The sequence below is a fragment of the Fundulus heteroclitus genome, chromosome 17, assembly GCF_011125445.2.
Source record: "Fundulus heteroclitus isolate FHET01 chromosome 17, MU-UCD_Fhet_4.1, whole genome shotgun sequence".
Taxonomy (NCBI): domain Eukaryota; kingdom Metazoa; phylum Chordata; class Actinopteri; order Cyprinodontiformes; family Fundulidae; genus Fundulus; species Fundulus heteroclitus.
The window spans coordinates 12,406,975-12,422,549 of NC_046377.1; the positions used below are offsets into that span (position 1 = coordinate 12,406,975).

The window sequence follows — 15,575 nt, forward strand, 5'->3', positions numbered from 1 at the left end:
CAGAAAGTATTATTATTAAGAACCCCAAACCAAGTAGAGTGCTTAAACTGTATAGTATATACTGTAGTTTAGACGACTTTTGGCAAGTCAGACACAGTAATATGCTGTCTCTGGTTCAGGAGTGGGTACATATAATTAACGCTACTTCTGTAGCCCCTATTCTACATCTGTGTGGTGGCTCCTGTCTCACTGACTTTAGAGTAAGTACATAGCTAACCTTGTCAAGACTTTCAATGGGCTTTACTTAATGATGCTCTCAAGGCTGATGTCCTCCCAACAGTTCTTTTTCCACTTAACTTTCCATTAATATGTTGGGATACAGAACTCCGCTACTTTCTTTAGCAATGAGCTTTTGCGGCTTACGCAACTTGTGGATCTTGTCAGTGACTGTGTGCTGGACCGCTGTGAAGTCAACAGTCTTCCTCATGATTGTGTAGACCACAACCCTTCTGTATTTGTTCTATCAGTCTTTTGAAATATACAATTTTTCCGAGAAACTGACACTTTGACTTAGTAATCCAATATCACCCAAAGTTGCTTCAAATTTTCGGTCTGTGTAGTGAATCGATATGATATGTAACCTCCACCCAATCGTTGCTGAAAATCAATTTTAGATGCACTCAGATGCTAAAACTACATTGTAAATACGTTTTAGAGGGACAGTAAGAAAATGTCTGACTTTGTGGTGTTGAGAGTTGCCTTATTCTCAAGAATTCTCCCTCTATGAACCCTAGGTGTTTGCCAGAAATAAAATAGGTTTCCTTTCTTGCTGTTTCAACTTTCACTTGGTGCCTCTCCCGGTTTCTCACCTGGCCAGTTTTTTTCTCTCCTTTGCCTCCTCCTCTTCTTTCTGAGCCGATGTCAGGCTCTCAGCATCTGCTAAATTGTCAACAGCGATGGCCAAGAAGACATTCAGTAGGATGTCTGTTCAGAGGGGTAATGTAAGAAATATATACCTGATAGATGAGATTGTGCAGCGGGCGTGACTGGTCACAAATCATTCGACTGCAGATCTTGTAAAAATGCCATCATACACACAATTTATTTATTTTGAACAAATGTATTCCGGGCAGAAAACAGCTTCTCCACTCGGTTCACTTTCAGCTCGAAATGTTTGTCTTTCCGCCGTGCCTAATCGTGGTAGCATGGCTCTCACGTAGTCTGCTTAGAGAAAAGGATACAGTTTCCGCAGATAAAGAGGATGATAAAGTAGATGCAGACCAGCATGCCGGGAAAAGAAGGGCCGCCGTACGCCATGATGCCATCATACATAACAGAGTTCCAGTCTTCTCCTGTTAGAATCTGTGGAGAGTAGAGAAAAACAGTAAATACTGGGTCTACACGGAGAACATATAAATGTACCAGTGTAGTACACAAGCATAGAAAGACGAGACGCAAAGGACATCAGTGTGACCCCGAGAATACTGCAGCATCGTTACCTGAAACACAGTGAGTAGAGACTGCGGAAAGTTGTCAAAGGTGCTGCGTCTGGTGTCGTCAAAGTTGAATTTCCCCCCAAAGAGCTGCATGCCCAGCAGGGAGAAAATAATGATGAAGAGGAAGAGCAGGAGCAGCAGGGAGGCGATGGAGCGAACAGAGTTGAGTAGGGAGGCCACGAGGTTGGAGAGAGAGTTCCAATATCTACGGAGAAGGCAGCACAGATCCAGTTTGTTTTTGCCGCAAAGAAATATGTATAGGTGGGCCTTCTATAGTCTGTTATTGAATTTAAATGAGGATAAATGCTGTAAAGTTGATGATGACCTTGTTATTTTAAATATTCTCAAGAGGCGTACGCAGCGTAACACAGAGATGCCAAGAGGAGACATGATCTTTGTTTCAACCAGAATGGTCTCTAGTATTCCTCCACACACTACGAAGCTGTCGAACCTGTTGAAGAGCGACACGAAGTACGCCTGTGGGGTGCAAAGAGAAGTTAAGAAGGCTGAAGTTGTGTCACGAACAAGAACACCTTCACATTCTGTCACGTAACAACCGCAAACCTCAGTGCAGGATTTTATGTGCTAGACAATTGGTCAGCAATCTGCTGCCTTTTGTTTGTTCAAAAAACATTTTTTTATAACATTGTTTTTTTGTTTATATAGGCACCAAAGAAATAAACTTTATATACAAGATGTTCCCTAAACTAGAAGAGTTATCCTGGCCAGTATGCTGATTTTGCATTTCTAGACAAACTTCCTTTGAGTAGGAGCAGAGTAAAAATTGCAGATCTCTGTAATAGACTTACACAATAACACATAATTGTGATGAGAAAGGAAAAAGATTCATGGTATTATTATTTTTTTTAACAATTTCAAAAGGGAATCACTCTGATACTTTTAAAAAATCCCTTACAATTAAAGGCTTTAGTTAAAAAAGGCCATTGTCACCCACTTGCCACAATGTAGAACAATGGGCTTGGATCTGATGAGACCCAAACTGAATGTATTGCTCTACGTGAAAACGAGATGGAAAACTAATTGATCCCCCTTGCTAAAATGTCTCTAAAACCCGGCATGGTTGGAACCCGGCATGGTTGACGAGACATGGAGCGATCTGGAGAATAGCAGGTAACGTGTAATAAAATTCACGTCGACAAAGACAGGCCTTTGTTACAGTAAACTTTTAACATCTCAGGGACCACTGATTAAACCATCTTCTGGGGAATCATGGTGGTGGTAGCATTGTGCTGTGGTCAAAGCTATGTGTGAATGGCCCAGTTAATACCCAGACGGTAAATCCAGTTAGGAAATCAAAGAAACACTAGAAAATTGCTTTTAATAAACTGTCTATCCATTCAGGCTAACCCTGAGCTATTTAATATGGAAGAATGCAAAAGTTTAAGTCATCAGATGTACACACTTAATAGAAATGCATCTCAACATGCTATAAATGCAAAAGAAAGAGATTGAACAGTACTAACAAGCACCACAGACTCTTCAAGTTAAATTTGTCACTAATTTTGAAAGTAAGGTATGATTTTCCTTCCACTTCACAACTATGTGATCCTTTGTGACGGTGTAATCTCATAAAATCATGATAAAATGCATTGACGTTTGACCACTTACCTGTAAGCCAAGACTGTACATCTTTAGCAGCATCTCACCAGTGAAGAGCGCTAGTAATACTTTGTTTGCTATATCTGCAGGGACAGGGAAAATTTAGAGCAGGAAGAAAGAAAGTGAAAAAAAGAAAAATGTCGAGAAGAGTTTTGTGTTAAATATTTAAATTCCTGAGTCTGTTTGCATGCAAATTGTATAAATAGTGTGCGATGTACCTTGTACATCTGTTAGCCACTGCGGCTGCTTGTGATGTTCCGATGCAATGGTCAGGGTGTTGAGAAAAACCAGGAAGATGACCAGCCAATAGAAAACCTGGGACTTGACTGCTGCTCGACACTTTCGCCTACACAACCTGTTCCACCTCCGAGAGTAGCGACTGAGAAGGTGAGGAAAGATGAGAGAGGATTGAAACAGCGGGAACACGTTGGATGGTATGGGTCAGGGGCGGTTAAGGAAGGAAAAAGAGAGAGAAAGATGGAAACAGAGAGAATGGAAGAGCAAAAGGTGAAACACGGAACCAGGTGAAGAGAAATGTGGTGCCAATGAGGAAATAAGAAACAACCCGCAGTGAAGAAAGAGGGAAAATAAATCAGTGGTGGAGGAGGAAGAAGAGGAAAAAGTGAATTGGTCAGTGCAGAAAGTTGAGCCGGCATCAGCTCCACATCCTGTGGCTATCTGTTGTCTTAAAGCAGGGGTGTGAACCGTGTTAGTCAACTTTAAAGGTGTTTCATTCTGGAGGCAAACAAGAACAGCTTTGTAGCAGAGATATGCACCATTTTTTATATAAAAAAAAGAGGGAAAAGATACTTGTTTTTAGACAGACAGGAACAGTTAAATGTGTTTCATCCAGAAATGAGGTACAATGTATTTCCCCCCAAAGAAGAATAACCTAAACGATGTAGAATTCTGTATTTGTTTCTGTGGTTTTTTTTTGTGTGTGCGTGTATGTGTGGACTAAATCCTCTTCACTTTCTTTTGCTGTCCACCGTTGAAAATGTCTGTTATTGTTTTTGGTAACTGCTAGCTTCACGCCTCGCAAACAATCTACTCTACTCCCCACACAAAAAGGTCGCACAAGGGTCATTTCACATCTCCTCCCGTGTAGGAGCAATTTTCCACCGTAATTTCATAATTGCCCTCTTCTGAGTAAGCAACACGAAAACAACTGAAGGCAATAAAAGGTTATTTACTTGTTCTAGTAGTGGCAGCAGTGAACCGTAAATCAAACCTCATGGTTTCACTGGACTTCATGTCTGTTTAAATGTCTGTGTGAAATATTATCTAAAAAAAATGACAATGCAAGCTGTTTGTTACATGTATAGATGCTTAGACATCCAAGAAGCCCCCAACAGAGTGAGAGTGCAAGGCAGGATGGATCCATGGGTTCCATCTTTATTATGTATCTGACCCTAAAATCTGCATGTCACAGTTGAAATAGAGTCTCGTCGGAACAGGCAGCGTTTTTCCAATTTGTTACTATCCAATTCTGGTGAGCCAATATGAACTGTAGCCTCAGAGATGGTATGTTTTGTTGTAACAAGTGGTTATTTGTGCGACTGTTGCTTTTCTATAATCTTAAACCAGCCTGTCCATTTCATTATTTTTTTCATTTAGCTCCCCAGATTTTATCCCTTTATTAACTTCTCTTTGCTCCCCACAGGCGTATTTCATCTTGCTCCCTGAATATTTCTTTCTGACCATGCTCAAAGAACATGAGATTTTGGTTTGTGCTTGTAAATCCCAGCACATCAGCGGTTTCTGAAAGACCTGCCGTCTTTACCACATCTAGCTTTGCCCTGTTGACTTCTTCTGTTTGTGAAAAGCAGATGAAGTAATAGAAAGACATTTTGGTGCTTTCCAGTGCTACATGGATGCTGTTTTTGTCATTAATCACATTCTTTCCAGTGCCATTGCCCATTTAACAGACCGTATGAAAAGAGTGTTTCATAGATGTTCAGTGTTTAGGATTTGTAGAATAAGACCGTGCTTAAATTTGACACCAAAATTGTTCAACTCACTTTTGACTTGTTTTTGTTTTATAAAAAATACTGTGCTGTACTTGAATTAAGTTCTCTGCTGAATGTAGACCAGGTTGTGCTTTGAAACCCCTAAACGTGAATCAAATTATACAAAAATGTTTATTATTTGTGTTTTTGCTGTTAATCAGATGGAAAATGATTTAGAAGATTGTATTAGTGTGAGTATAGGTATAATGAAAATTAGCGCCACTAGGAAATTAAAGAATAAAACTAAGTTACAAATCTCAATCTGTAGATTAATTCATTGATGCTGGTTCTTCTCCAACAAGCGCTCCAAACAGATATAATATGTGTATTTTTAACGTCACAATGTTTCAAATGCAGCTAATTGTACTGCAAACTCCCAGAAGCAGACATATTTTACCTTGCAAAGAGTAAACAGGTTTAGAAACAGAACAATTTCTACAACTGGACCAACATTTTTATAATTTATTCTAATGTCACTCATTAGCATTACATTAATTGCTTATAAAGTTAAGGTCAAATGTTGTCTATTCTGATCTGTCTTTTGTAGAAGGCATCAATAAGCAGGTCTAAAATTTTTAATTGAAAAACCGTTCTCAGATTCAGTCTATTTACGGAGTTTATTAGCTATATTCCACGTGAACTGCCCACTGCGCACTTCCGCGTTTGTGAACCAGATGCAGTTCACAATCTGGCCCCTAGATGGTGCCATAACACTTCTAATAGAATCCTGAGTACGAGACGCATATGTATTAACCCACATTTATGGTTTGGATTTACATCTCCCTGTTTTCGGAGCGGAAGACGAACTAATTGGCGACTGCCTTCAAAAAGGGAATACTTCTGTGAACAATAGTTTGTAAAGCCCATGATTAATGACCAAAACGAATTTCTACAGAGCAAGGCTTAAGGCTCGCGTGACAAACAAGAAGAATGAGTTCAAGATGGCGGAGGCGGTAAAATTCAGCCACACACATAGGATATGAACTTCGGCAGAGGACAAGCTGAAGTTGTTCTGAATTGTCCCTGGCGGTGAGGTCCGAAACCTGTAAGTGTTTCCACCATTATTTATTTATTTATTTATTTATTTGCTTGTTTAACAGCTCCTCTTGTTCAAGTAATATTTCTCATGTTCCTATTTTGTCAGTAAAGATATAGCTACAGTGTTGCGTTGAACGCAGCTTTTAATAACTCCTTTATGTGTTGGAGCCGAAATTCAAATATTTAAATAATTTAGCTTTTGAACGACCTCAACTGGCTTTATTGGTAAATGATAGTAATCTAAATTTATTCTCTATTGAATGTTGAAGTTTTTTTATTGTTATTACATTTCGTCTTGCAAAGGCAATTTTTCCATTTTACCTCTCATACAACATCAGTAAGGCTGACAACTACCTAGCATTGTATGGAGCGCAGACCAGAGATGCACAGCCCTACTTTTCGGTCATTATTATTAACTGGTGGCATCACTCTTCCACCCCCAAGTTTACATTGAGATGCCTATTTGATTTGTCTGCCATGTGCCTAAGAGCTTGTCTTTGGGTCCTTTGTGCATCCAGCTGTGACAAATTTCCTGCTTAGGTTTAAGAAAAAAAAAATGTTTTAGTGTTTTCGAATAAGTTACCACTCCTTTTAAAACCTTGTCATGTAAGAATGCAGCTGTTGAACATAAGCCGTTTCCTGCTCTCATGTCATACCAGGGTTTTAAAATGACAAAACCGTGCTGTTCCAAATGCTTAAGGTCCTTATTTCTAAGATGCCAGAGAAAAGTGGTGCATGTTGCAGTGGTTTACGCAGGGCTGCCCCTCCATCGACACCACAAGATTTAGTGGGTTGTATTTAGTTGGTTCTGGGTCAGCCACTAGTGTTTCACTTAAAATCTCTATATAAAAATTCTTATAAATTAATATTATTAATACATTTTATAACTGTAACAATATCATTCTTTTTTTGAATTACATTCTTCTTTTTCTGCTTTAAAAAACATTTTTGCTATACCCATAAAATTTTGTTTATTTAAAGAGAAACTTTAAATAAAAAAATATATAATGGTGATTTTATTTTTTTTGTATCCCTGAAATTAAAGTTGTGTCACACAAGGTATCAATTAGTGTACTGTATACGTGAAGCTTTCAAGACTGCTGTTTGTTGCTGATTCCTTGTTTTTCCGCACAAGTATATAGAAGTATTAATGAACTACTCTAATCCTTCCTAAGCTAAATCCATAAACTCTGCTTATCACAATTTCTTTTCTATTTCTGTTTGGTTGAGCCACGGCCCACGCAAGACATAACTCACAACACAACACAACACAGGCATAAATGGGTCCTAACACTAAATGATAGCGTCATCATTAGTGTCATTTAGATTTAAAAAAATTAGTACCATCTTTCACGAATATTTTCTTCCCTGATGGTGAACATCTATTTAAAAACATGTGTTGTTATTGCGTGTAGAAAAAGTAACAATTAAGTAATAGAAAACTCTACCATTTGCATAGTGCTACACGGTAGTTTGCATTCTGGGGATTTCAAGAAATGTACAGTTGATACCAGACAATCTTACTGTAAAAGAAAGACGCATGACCGGTTTTTCCTACTGTCTGAAATTACATCAGACGAAAGTTTTACCTTTTGTTTCTAGATCAGTTAGGATTGCCAATATTATTTCTTTTGGCCAAGCCTGAGAACACCATACCAATGAGTATGGCTGCATCAGGTTTTGTAGGTATTTTGCTACTGGAGGGACTGGTGCACTTTAAACATAGTTTGTCATTAGGATCATTAGGAAAGAAAATGATGTGGAAATATTAAAGCAGCATCTAAAACAGTGTCAATGCTGAGGAGTTGCCGTCACAAAGTGCCACTCTCAGTCCCATTAAAAAAAAAACTGTTGATTGAAATAAAACGGTGTGTACCATTAGAGTGAGCTACAAACCCGTCTCGGTTACAGCTCTTCTGTCTGAAGGAATGGTTGCAAATTGAGAAGCCCAGAATGTTTGTCCTAATTCATTTGGTTTCAAGACAAAGCTACCAAATACTACAGGAAATGGATGTACATTTCTGAATTTAAAGCAGCACTGTGTACATTTTAGCCACTAGGGGCGCTAGACTTGTAACTTTCAGGTTTAGCGCCACTGGCAACACAACACTATGGCAAAATTAAACAGTCTCCCTCCGTGTTTTGGAATCCGATAACAGAGCCCATCGGACTTGCAAATTTAGAAGTAATGGAGTTCATTGTAAAGTCAAGGCCACATTCACCCGTCTAGATTATCCTCAGAGTCTCCCATTGAAACAGGGAGAGGGAGAGGACAGGGCAGAGGGAGAGGAAAGGGGAGCTCCAGGATCCGTAGACAACAATCTTAATCATCTGATTATGAGAGGCTTTGACTTTGACTTGAGGATGAAAAAAGTAGAAGCATGTAAAGTTAGCTCTCATGTTTAAGGGGAGCTCAGGCTGCCGCAAAGCGACACTCTGGGTCACATGACCTATTCAGCGATGGATCCGACCCTCTCAAGTTACATCGATATTCTGGCATTTCTTTTTATTTTTCTATGTAGCAAACAGATTTTTTTTTTGGTAATTCTAGCTGACATTTAACAGAAAACTTCTGATCTTATTTAAAGTCAGACAGTGAAAAAAAAAGAAAAGAATTTTTTGCCTTTTCATAAAGTGTTAGTGCCTGATTTCAACTTCGCGTCCAAAGGTAAAGAAAATGCTTTGGGATAAGTGCAGATTAGTCTTCTCTATAAACACACCCAAAATCAAATGCCATTTATTACCGACGACGTTGTTATGATTAGTGAAATTTAGTTAAACATAGAGGCCCTTTCTATTAGTTTGACGTTAATGTCATTGTTTCTTTAATTAGTTTTTTTCTTCTTTTGAAGTAGTATGCAAGCACAAAGACACAGAAACACGCACACAGCCATTAAGTAAGTACGTCATTAGAAGACCATGGCAAACATGTACTAACCTGAACTTGGATTTGGAGATCCTAATTCTGGAACACAGAAAACAAAATGGATTATACAAAAACACATAGCACACAGACAGACAAAAAAACAAGTGAGGGAGGTGATTTGAAAAGGATAAAGGGAAGTTTTGCATCCCCTTGTTTTTGGGGAAAAAAATATGTCTCTTGATCAACCTGCTTTTGTTTTGGCATATTTTTTAAGTACGAATTTTAAGCAAAATGACAAATCATGTTGCAGAGGATCAAAGAAAATGTTTGCTAACTGTTCCAGTGGACTGTTTTTATGTACCCACATCAGATCTTGGGTGCAGCCGAACAAGATAAACATTGTTCGGATTAATTTTATTGTGAACAAATCACTCTCTTAAACATGTGTAGACGGTACACAAATAACAGTGGCATCCAGTCAAAAGAAAGCGGTCTTATTTTCCTCAAGTCAAATCCTGGTGTAGCAAAACACTTTCAATGCAAGGAAAGTCTGTTGATTGTTCACCACTGTAACAGCAAAAAGGCACGACAAGAAGAACTGAGGACGAGATATTATGAAAGACATTTGACAGAAGAGGAGAGACGAGGAGGAAAGAAAGATGTCCATAGGCAAAACCCAAGTTCACAACATTAAACAGAAAACTACCGGATTGCCTTGAATCTTTATTTTTGTGTGTGTATGCGAGACGTTTTTATCTGTGCTCTGATTTGGTTGACAAAATCAGATGAACTGATGGAGCAGCTGACTCACTGGCTGACTGAACAGCTGACGGAAACAATGAAGCGTCTTATTGACGGCCTGAAAGAACGAACAGGATGACTGACTGGCTGGATATGGGACCTGACAGTGCATACTTCCCTTCATGTGTCCGTCTCAGTGAAGAGATCAGCAGGTGCTGAAGTAGCTCGTACCCATGGGCCTGTCTGCTGGCGATGTGAAGAAGAACTGACAAACACTGAAAGTCGTACTCTTTCTTTTTTAAATAAAAGTGGAAGAAAACTCTTGTAGAAAGAGGAAAAATAACTTTTCGGTCTTGGAAATTTGCATTATCGTTAATAGATAAATGTGTACAGTTTTGGTCAAAAGGATGGCTCTACCTTTTTTTTTCTAAATGTTACAAATCTTCTCCAAAAGTGAAGTAATTAGTCAAGAAAGCACATACATATGTAATTATAAATCATTTAGGTCATTCATTTGCCTTGCCAGCCTTGTTGTAACCACTTGAGGAAAATCCTGGCACAAAATGAAGAAGTTGTTGTGATCTAATGATGTTTTATGCGGAGGAATTGGGTCTCCTGAAGCAATCACTGAAAAATAAAATATGAATCATATTGATCAATATCGATTCAGGAGACAACGCTACTTATCAACAAGTTCAAAAACATATTTTAAGTGCAGCCCTGGCCATCTTATGCTGTTGCTTAGCGACCCATTTTTAGATACAGAACACACAAACACTGAATTCAAACTCAACCCTTTTATTGAACCAACTTTTTACCAAAACTGCATGTTTTTAAAACTGGGTCTGCGTTTGTGATTGGGTGGGAGGATGTAGTGACTGTAGTATTAATCTACATGGTAGGCTAGAATGCAAAAGGAAGGAAAACTGTACTATTGAACTTTTTATTGACCCTTTTTTTCTATCATCGATATACGTCTATGGGTCGATGTATATTGCTATTGAATTATCGTCCAGCCCTAACTTAAATGAAGAAAAATGTTTGTGTAAGCTTAAAATGTACAAAACTCTTTGATGCTAAACCAATCATTTATCAGTCATGAGATTGCTTTAATCAGAGTAATAAAACCAAGTTGATGTCTGATAATGACAAATGTTTGAAATCTAAAATCACCCAGACTGGATAATATAAAGAATTGAAAGATCATGTTTTGTCTGTAAATGGGGGTTTCTAACATTTCCTAGGTCCATGTCAGATATTTCTACAGAGTTTGGGTTTAAAATCTGAGAAAGGAATGAAGAACTGATTCTTGGGCAGACTGATGGATGGACAAACAGGTAAATGGATGTATAGACAGATTGATAAATCGATGCATTAATCAATGACCAAATGGATAAAGAATGGCTAGATGGCCAAACTGATTCATGGACAGATAGATTTATGATTGGATTAAAAAAAAAATGGATTAACGAATGGGCAAAATGGTAGATAAATTGAAGAAGAGATTTGAATGGTAGGTGGTCAAATTGATTAATGGATGGATAAACAAACTCATAGGTAGATGAATGGATAAATGGTGTCCTCCTGGATTCAGGGACAGATGCTAAATGGAGGATAAATAGATAAATTAATGGACAGACAAAGGGTTCAATATCTAACTTCAGAAAAATGTTAAATGGAAAAAATAACAATGAAAAAATACTTGTGATTAGCTCATGAACAAAAATCATTAATCTTTTTTTATTATATACCTTTTTAGTATTTTAGTTTTAAGTTCAGGATCAGTCAATTTGACTGGACAAATAAACACAAACATCACATTACAGACACATATTAACAGATGAACAGCGAGGGTACCGATAAACTTCGTTTCAATAGATCATTTTTGGGTTTGAATAGTTTTGCTCTGGAATCGTCTGTAACCTGTTTGATTGATGAGCAGCTCTGCATGTGCATGTGTTTGCTTTTGCATGCTAAAATAGAGGCTCGCTGGGGGTCATGGCTCCTGGGAGGCCCTGCGTAAACGAAACAAAGCACCTCATTTGTTCTGAATAATGTAAAATAAGAAGAGAAGCATCGGGGATAGCAGGAAGTGAGTGAGTCAGCGTTTTGTGAACTCCCACAGGGGAGGAAGAAAGTGTCTTAATGGCCAAACTTAGGTAGGGTAGAGAAAGATCAGAGACACAGCGAGATAAATGATTGCCTGTATACATACAAATAAAAAACCTGTGTAACAATATTTTTTTTACACATTTTTGACAGCAATATTCTAAAAATGTGATGTCTTTAGGCCAAAGGTCACACAGACTTAAAAAATGAAAAGGCCGCCGTTGGAACACAACATGAGATTATTTGTCTCTTCAGATGCATTCACATTCACTCTAATTAAAGTTTTATCTGACAACCTACTGGTACTTTACACCAACAACCTTTGAGTGCATGGATGCCTGCATAACTCAATGAGTTATAAGACCGAGGCTGGCTTAGATCAATGAAGGCCAGAGGCACGCCGGGGCACTTGTACCATGCCTAAAAGCAGCGCTAACAGAAAAGACAAAAATCCAGCCGAGGATTCATCCATGGGAATGACGGAAGGCGATGGAAAGAGAGGAAGAGGAGGTGTGTTTGTTTGTGTAAGAGGGTGGGGTACTCACGCCAGCCTGGTGCAGCAGGTCTCCCCCTCCACGTCTCCCCCGGGGGCATTATCTGTGTTGACCGATTCGTTTTCACTGGCTGGCATGCTCACTGAGAGAAACGGGCAAAGAAAAGTGACAAAAGAAATATGAGGATGAATCTCAAACAAAAAAATATGGTCTTTGGCAGCAAAAGTGTGCAGGGGGTTTACTGTTTACCTGGAAATCAAATGTACACTCCAACTGCACTTATACAATAGTTTCTAAACGTGTTCATACTCTTTTTTAACTTTTTACAACCAGCAGCTTTAATTAACTTTTACTTTCATTGGCATTTCCCGTGATAGAACAAATAGTAAATAATTATGAAGACAAAGAAAAAGGCAAAATAATTTTCTTTGGAAGATATCTGATTAAGTATGACGTGCTTTTGTATTTATTCCCTGAATTTCTCAAAGGCAATTTTGGTGGAACCAATTGTAGCCATCCATCCCCGTCTTTGAGGTCTGGCTAAGTTTGTACTTTTTTTTTAATCTTCGGATTTCCATGAAATAATGCTCTCTGGTATATAATGAAAACATTTTAATGCTTTCAGATATGACATTCAGCATTTTGGCCATTGCGGATGGCAGTTGTTTGTGCCCTATAGAGAAAACGTACTTGCTTAGATTTAGCTCTTTCTATTTCACTCTCAACTGTGGCAAGCCTCCCTGTTAGTGCTAAAAGAAAAGTATCCCCACAGCATGAAGCTGCCACCACCATGTTTCACCACAGGACTGGTGCATTTAGGATGACCCTCTGTGTCAGTTTTCCTCTGCACCACAAAGGTTTCCTTTTTGACCAAGACCGCAGTAAGATGCGTGGCACTTTTTAATCTTGCACTGGCCAGGCATTTGCAAGGCCTTTTTACTTAATTTGTGATGGTCATTAAATAATATCACCAATTTCGCTCATTGTTTTTTAAAGATTCTACATAAATATTTACCTATTGTTGCTGGAGATGAAGAATAATTTTATGAATTCTTTTAAAACTCCAGAATTGCGTTCAAATTCTGATATGCAAGGAAAGAGGGATGAGTTCATATCGAGTGGATGGGGGAAGAGATTGAAATATGAAACATATTCATGAGGAATAATGGAAAACCGCATTAAAAAAGTACAAAATGGATGGCTGAACCGATAACGGTGAAGTGGGACTTGGAGACAATAATGTAAGCACTAAAGAAGGCTTAGATGACAGGAGATTGAGTGAAAAAAAAGGAAAGGGAAAATGTGGAGACGGCTGGTTGAGAGACTGATATGAAATGATCCATTGCTTTTTATTGCTTCTGTCAGTCCAGGCTTGCTGGGGGGGAATGAGCTGCAGTCCTTTATTGTCACTTCAAAAATTATTGTTACACCCTGTAGGTACACATCGAACCCAGTTTCCCTGCAACCATCCCTGGCATGTGTGATCTTTTAGTTTTGGGCTTTCAAAGATTCATTTAAACCCTTCTTTTTCTGGAGTGGAGTTATTTATACAACGGACAACATTAACAGAGTTTGAAAGGACAAATTTTAGTGTATTGTAGATTTTTAAATGTCCAAGCACTATGGTACAAGGGTCTGTGTTGCTGCTGCCAGGACAGGGGCCTGGGTGGAATAACAAAGGGGAACTACATACAAATTCTTAAAGTTTAAATCAAATCTTAACAGCTAAATATTTTGGTTTTGGGGTGGAAGAATCAACACCTGTTTAAAAAGGTGGCACTTTTTTTAAAAAAGATATCCAGATTTCTGCCAGAAGCTAACTGATGGCTTCAGAAAGCATAGGGTTTAGGGGCAACCTGCTAGGGGGCATATAAAGAATATTACCGTACATCTTTCCGCCTGTAGGTACAATTTTCACCTATAGTGGGTATTCAAAATAAGTTCAAACTTGTGCACTCAATTCTTGCTATTTAAGTACATGATGGTTATATAATCAGTCCAGCATAGAAAATAGACTGTTTCATATTAGTCATTACAAACCCCAAAACTGATAATTATACCCCGTAGTTGATGTAAGTGAACTATACTTAAAAAATAAATAATGCAAGCTGCAAAATATCCCAATTATCAACAATTGTTTCTCAAGAGTTCAACCCCATTTCTATTGACGAAAACTTGGAATTTTAATCCCTGGAGTATTTGAACCAATACTTCTCCACTCTGTTTTGTATCATTCCAACTATTAGTTTGTTGGGAAACCTATGAATCTACAACCTATTTTGTCATCTATCCATAACACACATCATCATGTGCATTGACACATATATTGGTGATAAAGAGGTTCACTCTATAAGATCTTGTAGTGTTTTTGTGACCATTAAAGCTTTAGGTGCTAATATGTTGTAGATGTTCTCACTTCCCACCTGCAGCTATGTTACTCGGTCAAATGCACTCTCGGCCTGTTAGTTTCTCCTGAGGCTAGAGCCTTTCAAATACTATTCAAAAGCAGTCCGATGCCTTCCCCTCAATGGAGCTGTGAACTAGTTTAATACCTATTGTTAGCGTAAACCCCAAAGACCTGTTAGGAAGAGACAAGAAATGAGGAAAATGAACACAGAGCACAGGAGGGAAAGAAATGACTGAAGAGTAAGAAAAGGACATGATGGAAACAGGGGTTATGTTTTTTTTTCAAGTGTAAATGGGATTAAATTCTGCTTTAGCGTGGAATAAAAAAGTGATGATGGAAGTACACACCCCAGTTTATATTTGGACACCCTGACAAATTATAAATATGTTTTCTGGAGAGTCACAAATTATCTATATCAAGAAGTAGGTAATGCTATTTAACATGTCCCAATTTAATACTTATAGCAGAGAAACTGATCTAAGAAAAAAACTTAGAAAAAAATATGTTATCTAAACAGTCACTCATTTGCTTTTGCTATTTTTAAGTAGGGTTGTGTGGAGTAGTTATGAAAAAACTGTCTTAACTGCAGTAAACTATAATTTAACCAATCTTTGGACCTTCCTAGCTAACATGGATAATTGACAAAGCAGCTATGCAGCAGGTGCTACGTTCGCAGCTCCTGTCTACATGCAAACTTAGTTTTTGGTGACGAAAAAAACGACGGATGTAGTATCCTCCGTGTGGGTTTGATATCTGAAGAGTCATAGAAATGATGGCCTGGAGACCCACATCATGCACACCCACTGTTGCTGTCACTGCTAGAAATCACAACAGCAGAGTTGTTGTCCTGACTAA

The 15,575-nt window shown here is 38.3% G+C and overlaps 1 protein-coding gene across 1 annotated transcript in view; it reads right to left on the bottom strand.

The window, feature by feature from the left end:
• Nucleotides 1-15,575, bottom strand: part of cacna1c (calcium channel, voltage-dependent, L type, alpha 1C subunit) — a 175,672-nt gene that overhangs the window by 47,060 nt on the left and 113,037 nt on the right. Inside the window, exons 11-18 of the mRNA XM_036148968.1 lie at nucleotides 12,365-12,455; nucleotides 9,042-9,068; nucleotides 3,275-3,435; nucleotides 3,066-3,139; nucleotides 1,762-1,913; nucleotides 1,440-1,641; nucleotides 1,182-1,302; nucleotides 810-924 (exon numbers count right to left, since the gene is read on the bottom strand). Coding sequence (XP_036004861.1) covers nucleotides 810-924; nucleotides 1,182-1,302; nucleotides 1,440-1,641; nucleotides 1,762-1,913; nucleotides 3,066-3,139; nucleotides 3,275-3,435; nucleotides 9,042-9,068; nucleotides 12,365-12,455 — 943 coding nt within the window. The remainder of the gene's footprint in view (nucleotides 1-809; nucleotides 925-1,181; nucleotides 1,303-1,439; nucleotides 1,642-1,761; nucleotides 1,914-3,065; nucleotides 3,140-3,274; nucleotides 3,436-9,041; nucleotides 9,069-12,364; nucleotides 12,456-15,575) is intronic.